The sequence below is a fragment of the Lissotriton helveticus genome, chromosome 6, assembly GCF_964261635.1.
Source record: "Lissotriton helveticus chromosome 6, aLisHel1.1, whole genome shotgun sequence".
Taxonomy (NCBI): domain Eukaryota; kingdom Metazoa; phylum Chordata; class Amphibia; order Caudata; family Salamandridae; genus Lissotriton; species Lissotriton helveticus.
Genome location: NC_136067.1, coordinates 892,659,190 through 892,680,638, shown reverse-complemented (window position 1 = coordinate 892,680,638; position 21,449 = coordinate 892,659,190). Strand labels below are relative to the sequence as shown.

The 21,449-nt window shown below is 45.6% G+C and overlaps 1 protein-coding gene across 1 annotated transcript in view; it reads right to left on the bottom strand.

Annotated features, from left to right (window-relative positions):
- LOC144763172 (amine sulfotransferase-like) overlaps window positions 1-21,449 on the bottom strand; it is a 405,236-nt gene that overhangs the window by 277,305 nt on the left and 106,482 nt on the right. Inside the window, exon 3 of the mRNA XM_078648512.1 lies at window positions 11,359-11,511. Coding sequence (XP_078504638.1) covers window positions 11,359-11,511 — 153 coding nt within the window. The remainder of the gene's footprint in view (window positions 1-11,358; window positions 11,512-21,449) is intronic.

Genomic DNA, 21,449 nt, shown 5'->3' with positions numbered 1-21,449 from the left:
TCCTCCGGCGGTATGCACGCGCTAAGGTGCACCCAACCGTGAGGATATTAGTGTGAAAAATAAATAAAAAGTGAGAAGTAAAATGTATTACTTATACTCACGGCAAAAGCCATTTTAGGCTTGCTCAGCTTTTTGCTGAGGCCAAATACAGGAGGAGCCTGTAGACGCTCTACATGGGCGGACACGGCAGGGGATGTTCATGCGGGCCGCGGTGGTGACAGGCTAGGTAGCTTGAGGGGAGTCGTCTGCGTACTAATAACGCGGCGTGAAGATAACCCCCTGCCGTGTCCGTCCATGTAGAGCATCTACAGGCGCCTCCTGTATTTGGCCTCAGCAAATAGCTTCAACACACACAAGAACCAGCTCCGCTGTAACCAGGCGTTGTAGCACACTGGAGGGACGCTAGGTCCTTCCAGTGGGAACCCGATGATGAAGCATGTCACCACTAGGTCGGTGAGTGAGGGTTCTTAAAAATTACACTGTGTGCTTCTTCCTCACCCTTCTTTCCCAGTTAGTCCCTCACATGAATTCTTGAGGTGTTTCGTTGTTGTTTCACTCTCCTGTTGATTATCAATACTAATACTAGGTGTAAGAGAGTGAATACTTATACCCTTACTCTCTTGTTGTTCGATTATGATTCATGTGTCTACTGTACAAACTTTTGAATTGGCCATTGACACTGCCACTGTATGATGTGTCCATAGGTGCCATAAGCGTGCACTGCCAACACAATCAAGGCCATGGGCACCAATCTCAAGTGGCCATATCACGGTAACAACGCCCTGGTCCCAGCAGTGTGCCACTGCCAATGCCCATGCCCTTACAGCCAGTGGGAAACGTAATCACGGTAGCCAAATGCATTTTTTAAAAATAGTGGTAGGCATGCTCCGCTACCTCAGGCGGTCATTGGATACAATTGCAAGATGCACCATTGCGGTAGCAACCGCCTGGCCCCTGCGGTGTCACCGCCAATGCCCATGCCCTTACAGCCAATGGGAAACACAATCGGGGTAGCCAAATGCATTTTTGAAAATGGCAGAAGGCGTGATCCACTACTGCGGGCCAGTCATTGGATGCATTTGAAAAAAGCTGAGCTGGAACACCAATTGCAGCAGCTTAGTACCACTGAAACAACCCCAGGGCTATATATGTGTGGGAGAGAGCCACACATATCCACTGCTTCCAGGCACTGCTGAATGACACCCTTCAACAACAACTGCTGCTGTTCCTGTCTCCTGGACCCAGTAATGGTGAGGACTGAGCACATCAGAGGAGCTGGAGGTCCTGGTGGACGAGGTGCTCACACAGTATGGGAGGCTATATGGTGATCCTGATATCATGTTAAGTGTTTCAAAGTGGAAGTAGGTGATTCCACTAAGTGCACAAATAAAGTTGATCTGCTGCAGTATGTGCCTGAGAGTGAGGGTATGTGTGATACACTGCCTAGCATGCTGACTTCAGGGGAAAGGGGTTTGTAGCCTATTTTACACGTTTCCCTGGCTGCGTATCAGGACGGGAGGGACATGTAGTGGTATTGCAGCCATACAGTTACACTGCAAGTTTGATGAGTGGGAGTCAGGACAGAAATTGCCTGTGCTAATGGACATTTGGGTCCATGAGGTTCTTCACAGGCTCACCTGTAACATTACAAAGGGTTTCCGTCCAGAGGGTACTGATGGAAGTGTGTCTGACTTAATATTGCCACCATGGATATGTCAGCAGTATGGACAAGAGTGAAATGTTAGAGGGTGACACTCTTGGTGGAAATTCACCCATGACACAGCAGATTGTTGTACCCCTTCCATTTTCATCATATTATGTACTGACTTGCATGTGTAGGCACTGTTTGCTCTCTCAAATCGTATATGAATGGGACAGTTCTAATGGCCCACGTTAGACCACAGTGTGAACCCCCCTGGCCTGCACAGTTACTGTCCAATTTGTCAGGGAAGAATTGAAGCATCCTCTGTGTAGAGGACGACCCTCTGGGCACAGCTCAGCTCGTGATCCGCTATCATGCGTGCAAAGTTTGTCAAATTATTTAATCCAATCAAGGTGACAATTTCATAGATAGGATATTTATTTGAAGATAATTGTTTTCATTAACTTCCAAGTTAAATTTATATTAACGATTTTCACATGATTTTATAATCCATAGATTTTTTCAAAACGTTCCCAATGCATTTCGTGCACCGAGTGCACTTCTTCAGGGGTATCTAAATGTAAAAGATCAAATGAACTCAGTATGAGGATAGGATCCTAGTATACATGTAGGTAAACATATTTACATCTTCCGTCAAATTATAAAACATACAATTTGATATTGTCGAAAATGATGGTTTGAGAGATATTATTAATGGTGAAATATAGCGTGATAAGTGAAGTGAGAGATATAAATTGTTTCAGTTGATCACCGAATTGTGTGATGTTTAGAGTGATAGTCTCATTAATCTAGGTGCATATCCGAAAGAACATGAGGTGCTTATTAGCCCATTTTCGTGGGATAACTCGAAAAGGTGCATCGCGCTATTTCGCGACCAAAAGGTGTGCAAAAAGTGCTTGTGAAAGGTCTCTTACCTATGGGTCATGCAAAGAAATTCTAACCGGTGTCTTCCGTGTTACTGCCTGGTTCCGAAATCGAGCCCGCAGTTCAACCGTTGTGAGTGTGTTTGGAGATAGATATAGGACTAAAGGGTGATGATTCGCTGTAAGCGCCATCTTGAAATGGTGAAATACGTGCATGGCGATTGTGTTAGAAACAAAGAACTGCGGTGATTTGGTTTAGATACCAATCTAGAAATAGTGGGATTAGAAAAAGGACAATAGTGTTGATTTGGGAAAGGAACAGAAATAGTGATATGATCAATGAAAAAAATCGTACAACATAAACCTTGTAAATGGAACTGTGCAATTAAGGGTGAGCAACGATGATAAATAAATTATATAGACAATGCATCGTGTTATTGCAATGAAGTTCAGACAATTCTGTTGTCATATTATAAATATCAAGAGAATTCCACTCTGTCATTGAGCCCATTCGGTTTCATGGCATTCAAAAAGTAAATCCAATGATTTTCTCGTTGTAACAGTGTTCGATTCATGTCTCTACCTGGAGTTTTAGAAAAAGTTTCTAATATCGCAAACTTCAGTTGGCTGATATTGTGGTGTCTTTCATTGAAGTGTGTAGCAACACTGGATCTCAAATTGTTAGTTCTTATATTGCTCTTGTGCTCTGATATTCGCACTTTAATTTTCCTGATCGTTTTTCCCACATATATAAGTCCACACGGACATTTCAGATAGTATATGACATGTTGGGAGTCACGAGTGGCTGTGGTTTTTAATTTGATGGTAGTCCCTCTCATTGGATGTGTCATGATGTTGCCCTTTATTATATTATTGCAACAACTGCAATTATAGCAAGGTATTGTTCCTTTGTAATTGCCCGTTTCCATATCTCCAGCTTGTTTCAAGATGTCTTGTATGTTTTTGCTCCTGGTATATAAGCACCTCATGTTCTTTTGGATATGCACTTAGATTAATGAGACTATCACTCTAAATATCACACACTTCGGTGATCAACTGAAACAATTTATATCTCTCACTTCACTTATCACGTTATATTTCACCATTAATAATATCTCTCAAACCATCATTTTCGACAATATCAAATTGTATGTTTTATAATTTGACGGAAGATGTAAATATGTTTACCTACATGTATAGTAGGATCCTATCCTCATACTGAGTTCATTTGATCTTTTACTTTTAGATTCCCCTGAAGAAGTGCACTCGGTGCACGAAATGCATTAAGGAACGTTTTGAAAAAATCTATGGATTATAAAATCATGTGAAAATCGTTAATATAAATTTAACTTGGAAGTTAATGAAAACAATTCTCTTCAAATAAATATCCTATCTATGAAATTTTCACCTTGATTGGATTAAATAATTTGACAAACTATGCACGCACGATAGCGGATCACGAGCTGTGCCCAGAGGGTCGTCCTCTACACAGAGGATGCTTCAATTCTTCATATGTTCAACACTCTAAGGGGGAGTGAGTGATTCCACTGGAGCACGCTACACTAGCACAAACGGAACACGATAAAGCCTGTGCGCTGACCAAAAAGCTTTGTTTATCTATTCCACAATTTGTCAGGGAACCATCACAGAAATGACAGAGTGGGACATATGGGTTGTCTACTACCCTATTCCTTAATTAGCTATCTTAGGCCTGTGGATTGCACAAGACAGACCTTGTGATAAGGGTGTTAGATTGTAAGATCATGTCCCCATATGTGACCTCCATGACACAGGTAGCCATTCACAGGCGCCAAGGACATTGAGTGGTGTGCAGTGTTGGACACAGTGAGTCTGCCCCAAAACATCCTTTGCAATGTAATGTATGTCTTGCTCCCTCACATACTGCATTGCAGATGTGGGTCAGCCATCTTCACCTTGCTTTCTGTGCTTGCATTCTGCATGTGTATGAGATGGCCAGGCACTGTGTCCTCCTCATAGCTGCATTCATCTAGGTATGATTATCTAATGCTAATGTACTACGTGTCATGCTGTATTGTCTATGATAAACATATCTGAATAGCTGTGCTGAGTGTTTGCTTGCTCCTGTACTGAGACACAGTGGTACATAACCCAGTAGCACTGAAATTTGATCTGCCTGACTCCCATACCTGCAGCTCAAAGTCCACCAGCGGAAGGCCGTATGGAGGGCCATTGCACTCAAGGTGCGGGCTTTGGGTGTCTCCAACCGACGGCACACACTCACTGTCACAAGAGGGGGAATGACTTCTGCCGGCTGAGCAAAAACGTGGCAGAGATGACTCTGGGGCTGCTCCCTCATACTGGCAGGTTGGAGCGCAGGAGCATCACACCACTAATGGCCCGCATAGTGACACAGCCTGAGCTGGATGAACCTTTGAGGGCCCATCAGCAGCAAGCTGGGGTTGAGTATTCTGCAAAGGGTGACTTTGGGTGTGAGTGACTGCATGTATTCCAACCCTGAGCCTGTGATGAGCTCTGTGACGTTGCTAGGGTGATGCAATGGCTTGTAAGTGGCCTCTGTGTCAGGTGCAGAAGTCATGCATTTTCGCTACATGTACTTTTTAATGTCATTGATGTAATGGCCTTTGATGTTGCATTCTGAGTTGTGGCCTTACTGCATCGGCTACATTAGGGGAGTCAGGGACATAACATGGCAGCGAACGGCAGTGTGCCTCATCTGATTTTGCTGTTGTCAATGTGTGCAGTGCATGAGCTCTAAATTGTGAGAACTACACATCCAACACCAATGAGCAACAGTAGTTGTGCACAAAAGCATGACATGGTGGATGGCAGGAGCTCATGGCCATTGCTAAATGACATTTTGGAGTCTGTATCTGTGGTGTCACCTTATGTTCACTCCATATGTGACAACATGTTGGGATGTGCATCTTTTTCACCCACAGGGACCTATGTATGCTCACAGTGATCTCTATGTCAGGTTACATGGAGGCACGGCCAAGCTATTTGACTGTGTGGACATCACCTGGGTCAATAATGCCAAGTGTGCATGCTACCAGGCATCTTTTGAGTTTTGAACTAAGGTTGCTGAATGTTACTGCACAGTATGTTGTGCAACTTTGGGATATCATTATATTGTTTTTTGCTTTGCTTGCATATGATGTTTGTGTATATGGCACTAAACTGAACCTACATCTCTTTCTCTTGCAGCATCTAACGAGGGCACAGAAGGACATGGGATGGACACCAGTGGTGCAGCATCTTGCATGACTGCTACACATGATCTCACTAACACTAATGTGACCAGCGCCTTGGAAGGGGAAAGGAGTGTCCTTGAAAAATCCCGCCCAGAAACACCAACCTCTACTTCATTTGACTCCAGCGGTGACACCTCGATGTTGGCGGGCACAGGGAGTGGGCAATCTGCCTCCTCTTCCACCACACATTGTCCAGTGCCCACATTCCCAGCTACTTCCACTAGTGCTGCACGTGCTTGCACCAGTAAGAAGGGAAAAGTGTCCTTCTTTCAGGCACCGCTGCCTCTGCCCCTGTTTCCCATGCTGCCTTCAGTGTTGAGGCGGTGGACCTTTTGCACCAGCTGGTTGTGGGCAGACAACTATCCTGAATGCCTTCCAAGACCATGACAAGAAGTTTGCATAGGTAGTTGCCTTCATGGAAGGCATTCATTCAGACGTGGGTGGGCTACACAGGACTGTCCAGTCGTTGTCCTCTACAGTGACAGCAGCCATTCAGTTGTCACTGGCTCAGAGTCCAGTTCCAGTCCCTTTGGCAATCCCCCTGCCAGTGTCTACATCTGACGAGAGTGGCGTCACACCACAGCCCACAGGCTCCAGGTACACCACACACAGCACACAACAGCAGCAGCACAAGCAGGCCAGAGTTCAGACACCATCTCCCAAACAAACTAAAGTGACACAGGAGCGCAAAGGCAAAAGCCCTTCAGGAGACACTGAGGGGCATCAGGCCAAGAAGCAGGCCTCAGGCTCACATGCCTCAAAATCAGCCCCATCCAAGGACACTCCCGTCCCAAAGGCGTATCCTAAAGACAGGCTGATAGTTGCCGTGCCTGCTGTGAAGCAGGTGCTTGCTAAGAGCCCGCAGAAAAAGTCCTCTAAGGCAAATTCACCCACAACCTCAACTTCCACCCACACCTCTGTGAAGCTGGGAAAGGAGGGCACTGTAGGGGGTTCACCTGGTCAACAGGGGATAGAGGGGAAAAGGCAAGGCCAGGCCAAGTGTACCACCAGATCCAGCCGATCCCCAGAGGGAGGGCCACCACCTGCACCTGATGCACCTGTGGTGGAGAGTAAGTCTGTTGTGCCCGCCACACTTCCCACTCCAACCAAGACACTTATTACCTATAGAATCCCCAATAAGTGGAAAGGCACTCCTCCACATTCTCCCTCCCACACTGTGTCTCACAGCAGCATGTTTCCACCTCCATGTGCCACACACCACCCGGTCCAAGCAGCCCTCTGGCTCAGAAAGCCACTGATGCCTCTACCTCAGCTGTTCCTCTCTCTCTGAGGTCCAGTCCTCCAACTGTTCACAACGATCAGCCACCTCCCAGTCCGAATGACAGCCAAGTCTGAGGCTAAGTCCCCCTACTCTCCCACAGCTGTGCCTGGACTGCCCATTGTTATCCCCCTGGCTGTGTTGCTTCCCATGGCAATGTACATTGTCACCCATTTTATGTGTAGGTTCTCATGCACACATGTGCCTACTTTGAACTATCGACTGGCCACTAGCCTTGCTGCTTATCACTTTGTTTTCCCATTCCCTGTGCTGCTTTCTCATGCATACATGTGCCTACTTTGAGCTATGGACTGGCCCTTGGCCTTGCTGTTTATCACTTTGTTTGCCCATTCCCTGTGCAGCTCCTCATGCAGACAGGTGCCTACTTTGAGCTATGGACTGGTCAATGGCCTTGCTGTTTATCACTTTTTTTGCCCATTTCCTGTGCAGCTTCTCATGCACACATGTGCCTACTTTGAACTATGGATGGCCACCGGCCTTGCTGTTTATCACTTTGCTTGTCCACTCCCTGTGCAGGTTCTCATGCACACATGTGGCTACTTTGAACAATGGACTGGCCACTGGCCTTGCTGTTGTCTACAGTTCCTCCTGTTGTCTGCTATGTCAATGTCTTTGCTTAATAAAAACGTTTCTGTATGGGTATGGTTTCATGTGACACATGCTCAGTATCCCGCTTTGACATTTTCTTGATGTTTGAACAGCAGTGTTGATGTATGGTCATCTTGTGATGGCCTGTCTTCCTAGTCACATGGGTACATTTGAATGAGTGCTCTTGAGTGGTCATGAAGTGTGAAGGGGGTGACTTGGTCAGTAGTGTTGATGTGTGTATGCCCCTGCAATGGCAACTGCACACGTGTGTGATCCAGGAGCTGAGTGCCTGTTTGATTTGTCAGCCCTGTGCTTGTGATTATCTGCACTTGTAGGAGTTGTAGGTTGTGCACTGGGCAGTGTGTTGGTGTGTCCTTGCACTCCTGGGGGACACCTACTTGTTTTTGCTGCCAGAGTTGAGTATGCAGAGTGTGTGACAGCCAAGTCTATGCTGGGGTTTGTTGAGCAGCCATGTATCTTGTTACTGTTTGTGCTCACTGTGCAGGCCTGCTCAGCCACACTGACATTGTTGGTGAGTTGTCTCATGCATTGCTGTCACTTGAGACATTTTTGACTCCAGTATGGTATGTGGGATGTGGAGTCATACCATCCCCTATCTTTGCCTCTGATGCCTACCCATTGTGCATGACTCATCCAAGTGTTTGTTTATAGTACACTCCTGACCTGGCCACTACTGACATACACACCACTCCACTCTCATGTCAGCTATCCCCTTAGGTTGCCAGTGTGTGAGCCTCGCCACCACTTCATTTGTTACACTATGCTTTGTGGTGCTGATCTGTGCACAGGACCAATGTGCCACTCAGGACAGATTCCCAATTAGTTATGTATGATTTTCTTGTACTGGTTTGCAGTTATGGTTGCTCATGTGCAAGGAATCCGTTTGTGCTGCACAGTTCTCTGGTCATGGTGTTTACACCTGGGTGTCACTGAGTTGTGCATCTGTGAGTGTTGGGTTAGCTGTGTGTGTGTTTGCTGAGGTACTGATACCCTTCGTGAGTGTGATGTTGTCTGTGTGCTGTGCTAATTTGTGTTGTGGGAGTACATGGTGTGACACTGAGATGTGTGTGCTACTGATTTGGTTGGTGTGTACACACTGCTTGGCCTGCATGCAGTGCTCTCAGTGTATATTGCCCTGTACTTGCCTGGTGTACATCCCCTGATGTCCAGCTGAGTTTGCATTGTGATGGATTGGCATGTGCTTCTGTTGTGTTTTTGTTGTGGATGTATGCAGTGTTTGGCCTGTGTTGACTCTTTCTGCTGACAGATGCTCTGTGTGTGATGTTCTGTTTGCATGACATTGTGTGTGAGTTATTTGGGCATTGTGATACATTCTGATGTGTGTTGCAAGTGTAGTGTGGATTACTTGTGTGTGTGTCACATGCAGCAAGGTGTATTCTGGTTACTGGCCTTTTATTGAGTGCACACTAGTGCCATGTCCTCCTATCTTTGACCTGTCACTTGTCAGTATTGTGTGAATGACTTGAAAGGCAGCGTGTACAGTTAAGTGGTTGTTCATATGCAGTGTGAGTGTTCATTTTGTTATTGGACTCAGTTTGCTTGACATGAGTTTATAGTAGGTATGAGGAGGAGAAATGCCCTGCCCCTGAACTTCTGTGCAGGGTGTTCCTCTTCACCCCCACCTTCTGAGACAGGCTCCCTGGTTGTTTGGTGTGTGTGTTGTGCAGGGTCTGGGTGCACCTGGATGGTTAATTGTGCAGGGGGGCACTGGAGAAGCACACAGCATGTCCCCAAGTGGGTGTGGGAAACGTAGTGTGTGAAGGGTGGAGGAGAGGTCATGTTACTCTTTGTGGACTGCCCATGCCTAGCGCTGGCCCTGCCTACTACATTGTGAGCAGGTTTTCCCGTGTATGCACCCCTGCAGTGACGTGACGGGACATTGCTGTGATTTCGTGGTTGATGGGTAACCCGGATGTGGAGGGGTGATTTTGTGACAGGTAGGACATGTGTGGGTACACTTGGGGATGTGTTTCTGTCCCCACAAGAGTATCTGATGTGGACAAGAACCCTATGTCAGCACAAGAGTTGTGTGCTGTGGTTGTGTGTGGAGTTGTGTACATGCGTATATGCGTACCTGCGGTGTTGTCAGCAACATAGCATTACCTGCTGGTAGTGGATCAGGTACAGCAATGGAAAGGCGTGTGGAGCTGAATCCATTACGGTCTGGACTAGGTGAAGTTGACCGGTAGTCTGGTTTGGAGCTCCACTGTCGTGCTTCCGCCGTCTCCGGTTGGGTGGTTTCTCCCTGCGGTGTGACGGGCTGTTTCGGCCATCGTGATTTTAAACAGCGGACGGGACATCATTCCGCACGCCGGTGGGTCTCTATTGGCTCCCACTGCCGTGGTGGGGGGCACATTTTTGATGGTGCTTCACGTCGCACTGTGGCGGAAACGTCAAATGGGCTATGTTTGCCCATTGTACTATGGCGGGCGTGAGGACCACTACTGGGGTGCGGAAAATTAGATTTTCCGCCACCCCCAGCCTGCCATCCTAATGAGCACCATAATGTCTTCCTTTGGGAGTGAGAGCGGACCCCCCCCTAGCGCCTTGAGACCCTCCGGGTGAGTAGTGCGCTATATAAATGCTTTGATTGATTGATTGATTGAGAGTTTAGATTTTGCTAATTTGAATTTTTTGTTGGAAACTGTGCTTGCATGATCAAACAAATCCTGCGGATGGGACTTTTTGGAAACATTGATCATTGTAAGCACCTTAACTGCAGATGTAGATAGCATATGAAAAGGTGTTAGAAAAATCTCTCAGGTTTCATCAGGGGATGACAGGGATAGAATTGCTGGAATATTTTCTTTAACACGCCTATATAGAAAGGCCTCCCTGTCAGCTCTATCCCATTTTAGCCTACTGCCTTTCTTCATGAATATGTTAGAAGCACATTCTCTTAGTGCCCTTCACCATCAGAATGATCTAATTTAATCATCATTACAAGTGGATTGTGGTCACTAACTTTGCAAAAGCACAATAAAATGATTGATATAAAAACAAATTGAATATGTATATATAACAAAAACATGTAACACATTATATAATCAAATAAGGAAAATGTACCAAAAATGTAAATATAACAAAATACAAAGATTTTAATCATAAAATAATTTTTAAAAAAAAGAAAAATAAACAATTAAAATAAATTATACCACTACAGGAGTAGAAAAAATCTGTTACTATGCAGAGGTCAAATCTACTATTCCCATTCCAATCCTGGCAACAGTAGGGAAAGTGTTGTACTTTGTAGGGGTCAGATTCACTATTTCCATTCCAATCTAGGCCACAGTTAAATAAAAGTGTTGGATTTTTGAGGGGACAGATTTACTATTCACATTGCAAAGTAACCTAAATTAGGGAAAGTGATGGAGTTTTGAACAGTTGGATTTACTATTCTAATTTCAATTAAACCAAAATGAGGGAAAATGTTGGACCTTAGAAGGGTCAGATTTACTATTCCGCTTCAATCTTAGTTACAGTAGGGAAATGTTGGCCTTTGGAGGGTCGGGGTTGATAAATGATAGACTTGGATGATTAATACAGTGATGCGTTAGAGATGATGGTTACACTTAGACTGGACAAATCTCCTATTCATCAAACAGTAAGTGAGTTTAATGTTTAGTCCAACAGTGATACACGTTTTACCTGATTTTGGATAAGTCACTAGAAAGACATCATCGTCTCTGATTTCAAAGTCTTCCAAGCTGTCTATTTGTTCTGGTGTAACAAAGGCAGACAAGAAATTAAACCCTCTGAGATTAATGATGCCCTTTTTACTTGTGTCCAGCTTCAAGGAATCTGTTAGAGGAAAACAAATCATGACTTTAAGGGCATGTAATTATTTATTCTTTTATTTCTTCTTTTGAGTAATTCATGGCAAAGCAGGCATAAACCTACACATCATATTGTAATTTTCTCTTTATACCAGTGTTCGATTAATTTAATTGATTTAATTTCCATAATTCAAAATATTGCAAGCAGCTCAGGATACATATAAGATAAAACCTGGGATGTAGACGTGTCAAAAAAAAAAAACAAGGGCCTCATCTCTACGGACATCAGTTGATTTGTAATGCCAACCTTACTGTGACACTCCTAGTTTTCATCTCTGTGGAATGAGGAATTGCTGGGAAAATCAGTGGAATAACAATAATTTCTTTAGATAATGAATAAATTCAAGGCTTTGTCATGACAAATGTAGTCATACTATGTTTGAAACATTTCGGTACCAGTGCCTGCCAAATTAACTCATTACCTCATTATCTGTCTTCCTCCCACAGTCCTACATATGAATTTATCACCATTCATGCAGAAACTAATTACCAAACTTACCTTTTCCGTCCCAATCCAAGATGGCCCCCATACCTATGAGTACAAATACATCATGTCCCAGAAAGAAGCCCCTGTTTCTTTTTTCTGCTGCTGATTACAATCTTGGCAACATATATGGAGTGGAGTGGTGTGGCTGTGGAGTGGAGTGGTGTGGCTCACTGGTTAGAGGCGGCAGACCCGGAAGCAGAGAACGGTCTGGGACCAGGGTCCAATTCCCGATGTGGCAGGGTCGTGGACCATGGTCAGCGGACTCGACAATTCTCGCCTCGGTACCTACTCTAACCAGGGATCACATTCGGCAACTCTGGGCATTAAGCTTGCCTCATCTCTACTACGGCCCCCCGGGGATGCCTGGTATCACCTTGGAGATACCCAAAAGGGACCATCTCACAGGGAAAGCCAGGACGAGTTCCCCAGCGGTCTTCAGCGCCGGGACGCTTACGGGCAGCTGTGCGCTTTACAAGTCCAACACATTTACATTTTACATTTATATTTTTATCTTATTTGAAAGACCAGCTTTGGCAATTGTATGCTGTTTTTCGTGGTTGGGCTTGTATACGGGGCATACCAGACCACAGGCGGTGTCTGTGGCCAACTGGTCGGCATGTGATGGTCTCAGGAATGTTTTCCTTATTTTATGATGTTTTTATTTTTTAAATGTTTCCACTGAATTTTACTTTTGTTTGCACTGAAGGCTTCTGGAATGGGGGGGTGAGGCATGTTCAGGTCTCGGCCTGGTGAAAGAAGGGCTTCTTGGAATTAATACGGATTCCAAAGCCGTGTCTCAGCTCCGCCTGAATTTTTCATTTGTGTGTGTCATTTGGCATCACGAATTATGACAAAGGCAGTGCAATGATTGCATCAGAGGCATTTCAATCCCTCCTGGTTGCCACCCTATCCCCTTTTGGTGCCACCCAGCCGGATTGGATCTCTTACCGCAGCGTAACACAGTAGGCTTTTTTATTAACTTGCTGCACTTTTTTTTAAACCACTGCATGCGTTTCTGTGTGGAATGCATTGCAGGCTTGTACGCTACTTTGTATTCAATTCTTATTATTACGCTACATTGTTGTTATAGGTTTCTTTTTGTATGTACGCTATCTGTTTGTGTTTGTTTTTATTTTTTATTTTGAAATGGAACACGGCGCCGCTTACGGACACCACGCTCGGATTCTTTATATATTTCTTAACTTTACCACTGAGCGCAGTACCCGCATCAAGGACACCGCGCTCAGTGTTAGAGTTAAGAATTCTTTTTGTTTTAAATCGAGCGCGGTGTCTGTGAAGCAGCACCGCGCTCAGCTTTAAACTTAAGCATTTGCAATGCATTCAGACCAATTGCATTGCAGATGCTTTTTTTTTGTACCAGGAAATTAACAGGCAAGAGGCAAGCTTCTCTTTCAATAGACCGTGCAGAGTTTTGAATTGTCACATGTTTTATTATGTAGATTTGGTAACGCTTCCCAAGCTGCAAAAGGTAATTATTTTGCCCTAAATCTTCACCCGTGGGCTGCTTTAACCCTGCTGATCGCCAGAGAATCAGAGTGGGGGAGGGGCCCTTTGCATAGAAATGGCCTGGGGGGTGGGGAGGGGGCTTAGTGTCAAGGTTACAGTATTTCTTTGCTGACCCCCCATTAGGAGTGGAGCACCGGCGCCTCAGAGTCATTTCCCCTTCCAGATTCCCTGCTGCTAACCCCGCCCCCCCACCCACCCATCTCACTGTGAGGCCCCACAGTAAACAGAGCCTGGTGCAGGACATCTGTTAAACCCCGCAGAAATTGTTTAAAAGTGGTCCCTGCCCAGTGCCTTGGGGGTTTACAAGGTCCAAATATAACATGACTGAATGGCAAAGCCACGTGTGCAGGGGGCACACAGTCGCAGCCAAGAGGCGACAGGCATGCACACATGCATCATGCAAAGATGGCTTGAATGTTTACATTTATCCAGAGTTACGTAGCGGGTTAAATAGTTTTTTGCTGCTGTATATAGAGCAAACTCAACTTAAAGGTACTGGAGCGCTTTACATGAGCCCCAGTTACATTACATGGGGGGTCACGTTCATTGTCTTTGGGCATGGCGAGATTAAATGATTTGCCTAGAATCACAGGAGCTGACGCAGAGACTCGGACCTAGTTTCCCAGTTCCAAAGTCGGTAGCTCTGGCCGCTACACCACAATGAATGTAATTTGTCAATACATGTACCTCGAAATCATGAAATGTTCAGCTGGACCTGCATGTTACAGCATAAGTCAGACTTGTTTTTTTGTTTTTAAACCCGCCGAAGCCAACATTTTAAGTGCAGCCAGGAAATGGCACCCTGGCCTGAAAGGGTCCTTTTATTTATTTACTTTGGGTTGCCACCCCCTCAAACTCAGACAAAACAGGTCGGGATGTCAAGCCACTTTTTCAGAAGTGGTAAGGTGCATTGTGGGAAGCCACCAAGTGCCATTTCCGGTGAAACGTGAAGAGCAGGATCGGAGTCGAATGGTCGCAGATGGTGAGAAAGTGGCGTAGAAAGGTGTCCCTTGAGCTGGTGAAGGTGATACTGCTATTGAACGGACCATGAGTTTATTAATTTTGTTGCAGTTTTATATGGCGCGAACTCGACCCGAACTGGTACAAGGACGCTTTACACGAGCACCAGTTACGTTACACAAGGGCACTTTTTTGTTTTAGTAGGCACAGGTAGATTAAGTGACCTCACAGAATTACAGGAAGTTGAGACCACACCCACACTCGAACCTGGCTGCACAGCTCCAAAGTCAGCAGCTCTGGCCGTTACGCCACATCCTCTTTCTGGCTTGTGGATTTAGAGAGTCGGGAAGATTGGGGAGGTCTTTCCACGTGCAAGGACTCACCACTATTCCTGTATATGCGTCCAGTAACAGGTGGCAGGAAGCAATAAGGTATCTGGTCACCGGGGGCGTAACTTGTGCCACTGCAAACAAGCATTGAAAATGCAATAGGTCTGGCCTTTGGACAAGTTAAAGCCATTTGCTTTGCTATTGGTATTGTATAGCTAAGCCAATGGCTTTAACTTAAAGAAAGGCAAGACCTATTGCATTTTTAATGCTTGTTGGTTGTCCGGTGCAGTATGATTGAGATCGGCAAGTCTGCTCTCAAAATGGCGCTTCCACTGTGCCTAGACATCATGTCTTGAGACTTCCGCCTGTCCCTTGTGGGCGTTGCCATGGTTTTCAGCTAGCTTTTTCAGAAAGTGTATTCCTGTGCCGATCTTGTTACTGTTTTGTCATTTGCCTTGCTGATCGCTTACATTTAAAGAAGGTGTTGGCACATCATGCTCTCTGAGGGACTTGGTCTTTTGCTTGCGCCATGAGGGATTCAAACGATTCTCCAATGGTGGCAGGTCATCTACGGGGGCAACTGTAACTCTGATCTCCAGGCCATTATTTCAGTTGCAGTGGAAGCTTCATTAACCCCCGCACTGTGCCCAAACTCCAGATTATGTACCCATCTGTCTGGGGACCTACCATGGTCCCCCGAATGAACAAGCCAACATCATTTGGTTTCTTAGTGATCAATGTTGGCCGCAGTTTTATTCAATCATACATGCATATACTGTCTGTCATACGTTATATGCGATTGCCATACAAGACTATTTGTGAACTGTCATGCATGGTCATACAATATCAGTCTCTGTTTTCTGATTACTTCCATTGTCCATACTCATTACCTTGTTAGGCTATGTTTTGCCCTGCCAACCGGCGGGGGCTGGGCAGCGAGTGCCGTCTCCATTTGCTACCCCCTTTTCTCTTTGTCTGACCCCTCACCCTGCCGTCTGGCTTCCCAGTGTGAGGCTGCCAATTCTTCCTGCTGGATTAATGGTCACATTGTCAGTTCCCTGTTGGCCCCCACTTATCCGGGGAGGGGTGGTGCCACTGCGCCCCCCCCCCTCAGGCGTGTGCTTGGATTTCACAGCAAATGGGGCCTAACGTAGGCTTGAAACGCGCAGGACCACCACCTACCCACCGCTTTTATCCCTGCTTCTGACATCCTGTGTTGAGCAGCTTATGTGGAGGCCCGATCCTGAAAGAGTGTGACCCAAAAGATGCAGAAGGGAGACCAGCCTTTCTTAGGGCCAGGCGTATCACTGTTGTGAATTGGAATTTGCTTAGGTGGCTGCTGTTCTTGTGTCTGAAAAGTGGACCCTCCCCCACTGGTCGGATTGCCATAAATACCTGAAGGCAACATACAGCACAATACCTCCGGTCTTCAATGCAATGCAGCTGTATTATGTTCCCTGCCCCAGCCTGGTCGGTTTTTGAGCACCGCAGCCGGATCTCCACTTGGGCCCCCCCTGGTGTTACGTCCCTTGCCTGTAGGCAGTCTTCCGCGGGCCCCCCCTTGCTCGGGGCCACAAGCTCGCTAATGCGGAAAGCCCTGAAAAATGCTGTGGCAAAGGCTGCTCTGAACAGGCTGAGCTCAAATGCGTCCATTGTGACGCTGTCCAGGGACTCCAGCAGGCGTGAGGAAATAAAATTGGAAATTGTGCCCCATCGTTTCCCTTCCCCGCCTGTCCACCATTTTGATTCAGACAGTACCCTTTTCGTTTTTCGTGTGTCATCCATTTTGTCTCCAAACTCACGAGCAAGACACCCTGCACCTGGCCCCTCTGTTCATTGACCACACATTCTTGTGGCTCTGTCAATTCCGAGAAACCAACAAGATAGTTCGTGTTTCAAGAGACCGTTCCTGTTCTTTGACTCTAAGCCAGAAATAATCCCCTGTTGAGAAAGGGCCTTCAACTGAAAGAGCATTTCGACACTGAGGAAGGACCCTCAACTGAAGGGAACATATTTCGACACACTACATGCACTCTCACGAGACACAAGAAACGCCCATACCTTGACACATCTTGTTTGAAATTACTGTTTGTCACTTCCTTCTTCTTCTTCTTCTTTTTGCCTACTGCCTGAACTGTATAAATAACCTGCTGTATGAATAAAACATTAGACCACTCCTGTACCCGCTTGGTGCTGGAGCTCTCCCTTAACTCGAGTTATTGAATAAACCCTTCTTTACTCGAATACCACGGACTCCTCTCTTTACTTAATTTAAAGTATTTTACTGATATAGAAATTCTAAGACAAGGTAATATTAAATTATTTACCACATTTCTGGCGCCTGAACAGGAACGTTCCCTCTCCCCCACGCGCCGGCGATGTTGAACCCGGTACTGCCTCCTCCTGACCTTCGACGGACTTCAAAGTGCACAGAAGCGGGGAATTCCTGCTAACTCCCTCGAGACGAAGGGGGGGACCGACTGCGGCCCGTCATCCACACGAGGCGGTGAGGAAGATTGCGGAACGTCCAGACCCAGAGCCCAACCCGTGAAGAAGACGAGTCCGAGGTCTTGTGAGACCCGTCTTAAAAGCTGCGCGCATTTCAAGATCAACAGGCCTTCTAGTTTGCTTCTCGGTGAGTACTGCTGAAAGTATAAAGACGGACCCACAACTTTTGTGGGTACGGTAAAGATATATGTTTGTTGTTTCTCATTTCTATTTTTAATAGAAAGTATGCCATCATGCCTGTTTTTTTCGAAAATACGTAAGATGGGAACTAGAAAAAGTATTCTCGAGAAGGAGATTCCCCTCCCTCCTTGAGATACTCCAGGACATTTCATGTATACAAAACATGGCATTGGTGCAATTGTTTATTGTGATTTATGGGTAGATTACACTAAAGATTTCAAATATAAATATAGGTGGCCCGAGACAGGGATTTTTGACATGGAATGTGTTCTAAAACTAGAAGAACAGTTGTGGAAAAGAAAGGTCCGACAGTCACAAAGTGACGCGGTCGAACTATGGAGAAAAGAAGCCCATAGGAGGCAGGAGAAAGCATTGAACAAAGTCGAAAAGGGTAAGAGAATGTCAGAACAGGTCCGGAATGAACGATTACAAGAGATAGGATGAGAACTGGAAAATGAAAGGAATAATAGGGAACAACTAGCCGTTTCCACCGGTCTCTATCCTGTATTACCCAATACTTCTTCATCGCAGATGGAGACCGTCCCACCTAAGACACACCCCACTGCCCCATTTCCAGAGGATACTTTCACCACTTTCCTCCTAGACACCCCGCCTCCATATGATACCCCAATAGTCCAGGCACCCCCACAACAGCCCTTGAATGCCGAACAAGTCCAACCACGGCCTGGAAATAACGAAGGTGCAGAGGGACTAGCCAAAGGGGACACGATTCCCAAGTGTCCCTATGATCCAGCCCCAAGTACCACTGGAGAGGCGGGCCGAATAACAAAAATACTTTGCGATTCATGGATAGAGATTAAGGGTTTACCTGCTATAAGCCCACTCCTTGAGGCAGCATCCGAGTTTCTCCGTACCGGGGAAGACTCTAAGGCTGTTAACAGATTAACCAAAAGCAGACTTTACGCTATCAAGGTACACATGTATAAGTTCCTTATTTGTTGTTTTATTAAACACTTACAAGTGGGAGGAAAAGATGTACCCACGTCATTTTATGAGTTATTGGACTCAACTTCTGACCATACCGATGTAAGTTTGGTAAACGACGCACTTGATAGGTTCACCCGTAAGGTGACACGTACTTGGCAAAATGTACAGACTGAGGAGGAAGAGAACAGAGGTGAGGAAAACATAACACTACCGGTTGTAAAAGCTCTACCAGTAAGACGCTCCATTTCCACGTCACGATCCCCACCCCTCCCATTCCTCCAGGGCCATCCAGAACGGCCGTCTCCAGATTACCTTTTTCAAGCCACGGTAGTAGCATTAGATGACTGGCTGGACCAGGAACCTCCGCTTACATCGGAGGAGAAGGAAATAGCCAGAACTGCGACCCTATGGGTCTCTCAATATAAGATATATGACAATGATCTTATAGCCCAACTCTTTCTAGCATTACCACACCCACATCAAAGATTAGCGAGTCTCTACATGGTACAGCATCTCATCACTCTCAATGACACTTTCTTAAAACATGATCCAAGACTAGAAGACTTTCTGTCTGATTGTGCTGATAACATATTCCTCTACAATGGCTCAGTTTTTCTCAACAGATTCATAGATTGTAGACAGGAATACCAGAAAGCGGTTGAATATAGATCTTTCACTGATACTTGTGGACCGGTTAATAAACTTCCTCAAACATGCCACTTCCCCATGAGGGAGTTTCACCCCAGAGCTGACGCAAATGGCGCGTTACAACGCGTTTTTATTTATGTACCCTTGACAAAACTCGAATTACTAAGAATGAAAGAGATGGTTCCCCCCCACTCAAAAGACCCTGCTGGATTTTTCAAGGAATTAGGAGACGTATTAATGATGGGAACATATACCCTTTCCGATATCACAGCAATTCTGAAATTATTGTTGCCCTCGGGTATATATGACAAACTACGAGAAAAAAATTGGGAGGTGGCGGGCGAACACATTAGATGGACCGAACTTCAGAATGACGAAAATACTAGGGTAGCAGGTCAAGGTATAGGAGACAAACTCAAGGCACTCCCTGGCACTATTTTGAAAGTGTTACCACAGTTATTGACAGTGAAAATGGAGGACTGGGATGCCATTTCCTCCTGCACACAGAAACATGGTGAAGACATAGGAGATTATTACACAAGACTTGAAAAGTGTTTTGCGGTAAATAGCGGTCTTACCCGCATCTGTTTGTTTCCAAATTAGTAGACAACGCCTTGCCAGCTATAAGGGAAAGAGTACTGAAGGTAGAGAGTACCTGGCAAGCCCATACACCGCCACAGGTGTTACAAATGCTACAATACCATCAAAACCGCATTAGGGATGAAGAAGAAAATGATAAGAAGTGCATGAAAGACACAAAGATGAAAGCATTAGTAGCCCAGACTGCACCCCAGCGCCAACAGACACCAGGTAGTCAGACAAACACGAAGAGTACTTGCAATTATTGCAAAAAGTCGGGACACTTCGTTAAAGACTGTCCTGTCTTAAAACACAATTTGGCCACTGATAAGACACAGCCCCGTCCATATCAGCCAAAACAGAATGCCCCACAAGGCACTACAGCACCTCCAGCTCCACCGACAGCACAAATGACCCAAATGTACATTGGAGATGATGACTATACTGAGTACTACCCAGATTTTTCATGATGTTGCCCAGGGAGAGAAGATGACAAACTGCCCCTAATCCCCATCCCAGTAGATCAGAAAGGTCCATTTGTAGAGGTCCGACTTCTTGGGGAGGATAGAAAGTTTCTACTAGACACTGGGGCCAGTAAAACAACTATAAGCCATCAAGAGGTCCCAGAGGCTCCTCTCTCGGGTTCAAAAAGTATTTCTCTGGGTTTCTCCGGACAGCCTGTGACAAACGTCACGTCAAAACCACTGCCCTTGCATGTTGGTCCCCTCACGACAACCACAGATCTTATATTGACAAAATCATGTCTAGAAAATGTACGTGGTATCAAGACATTGAAAGAATTAGGAGCTGTTATTGTTTACTCACCTAAGGATGTTAGATTATTCCTACGAGATTTTAAAGGCCACTACACCAGTAGAGAATTAGACGAACGTTTGAAAGATTTGCCACACACCCTTTGGGCCACTGACTCCACCACAGTAGGGTGTATGGAAATAACACCTCACAAAGTTACACTGAAAGAGGGACCCCAACTGCCACGCATTAGACAATACAAAATCCCACCTCAAGCTGAACAAGCGTTAATGTTAATTATTCAGGATCTAATATGGTCAGGTGTGGTTAAAGAAACTGTTTCTAATATTTGTAATTCCCCAGTTTTAGCAGTTAACAAAAAAGTGGAACTGGGAACACCCCCTGTCTATAGACTAGTGGTGGATTTGAGAGAACTTAATAAATGTGTCATTCCCCAACACCCCGTGGTCCCAGACATCTCCACGTTACTCACAGCCATAGATGCAGAAGCGACACACTTTACTGTAATTGACTTAAAAAATGCATTCTTCAGTATACCCATTCACCCAGACAGCCAATACCTTTTCGGCTTCTCCCTACAAGGATGAAGCTTCCAATTTACAAGAGCTCCCCAAGGTTTCACCGAAAGCCCAAGTGTGTATAGCCAAGCGTTAAAAAGACAATTGGATACCATTGAAATGCCCCCTGACACTGCATTGTTGCAGTATGTTGATGACATCCTCATTACGGCCAGATCTGACCCAGCCTGCGCTGAAGCAACATTGCTGGTACTAAAATTCCTAGCTGAGAATGGCCATAAAGTTTCCCCTGGTAAGCTCCAATTTGGTTTGCAGCAAGTGGCATACTTAGGGCACTTGCTGTCAAAGGAGGGTAGGCAGCTTACACAGGAACGCATTCAACTTATACAACAAATGCCACAACCAACAACACAGAAACAAGTCTGAGCTTTTGTTGGTCTTACCT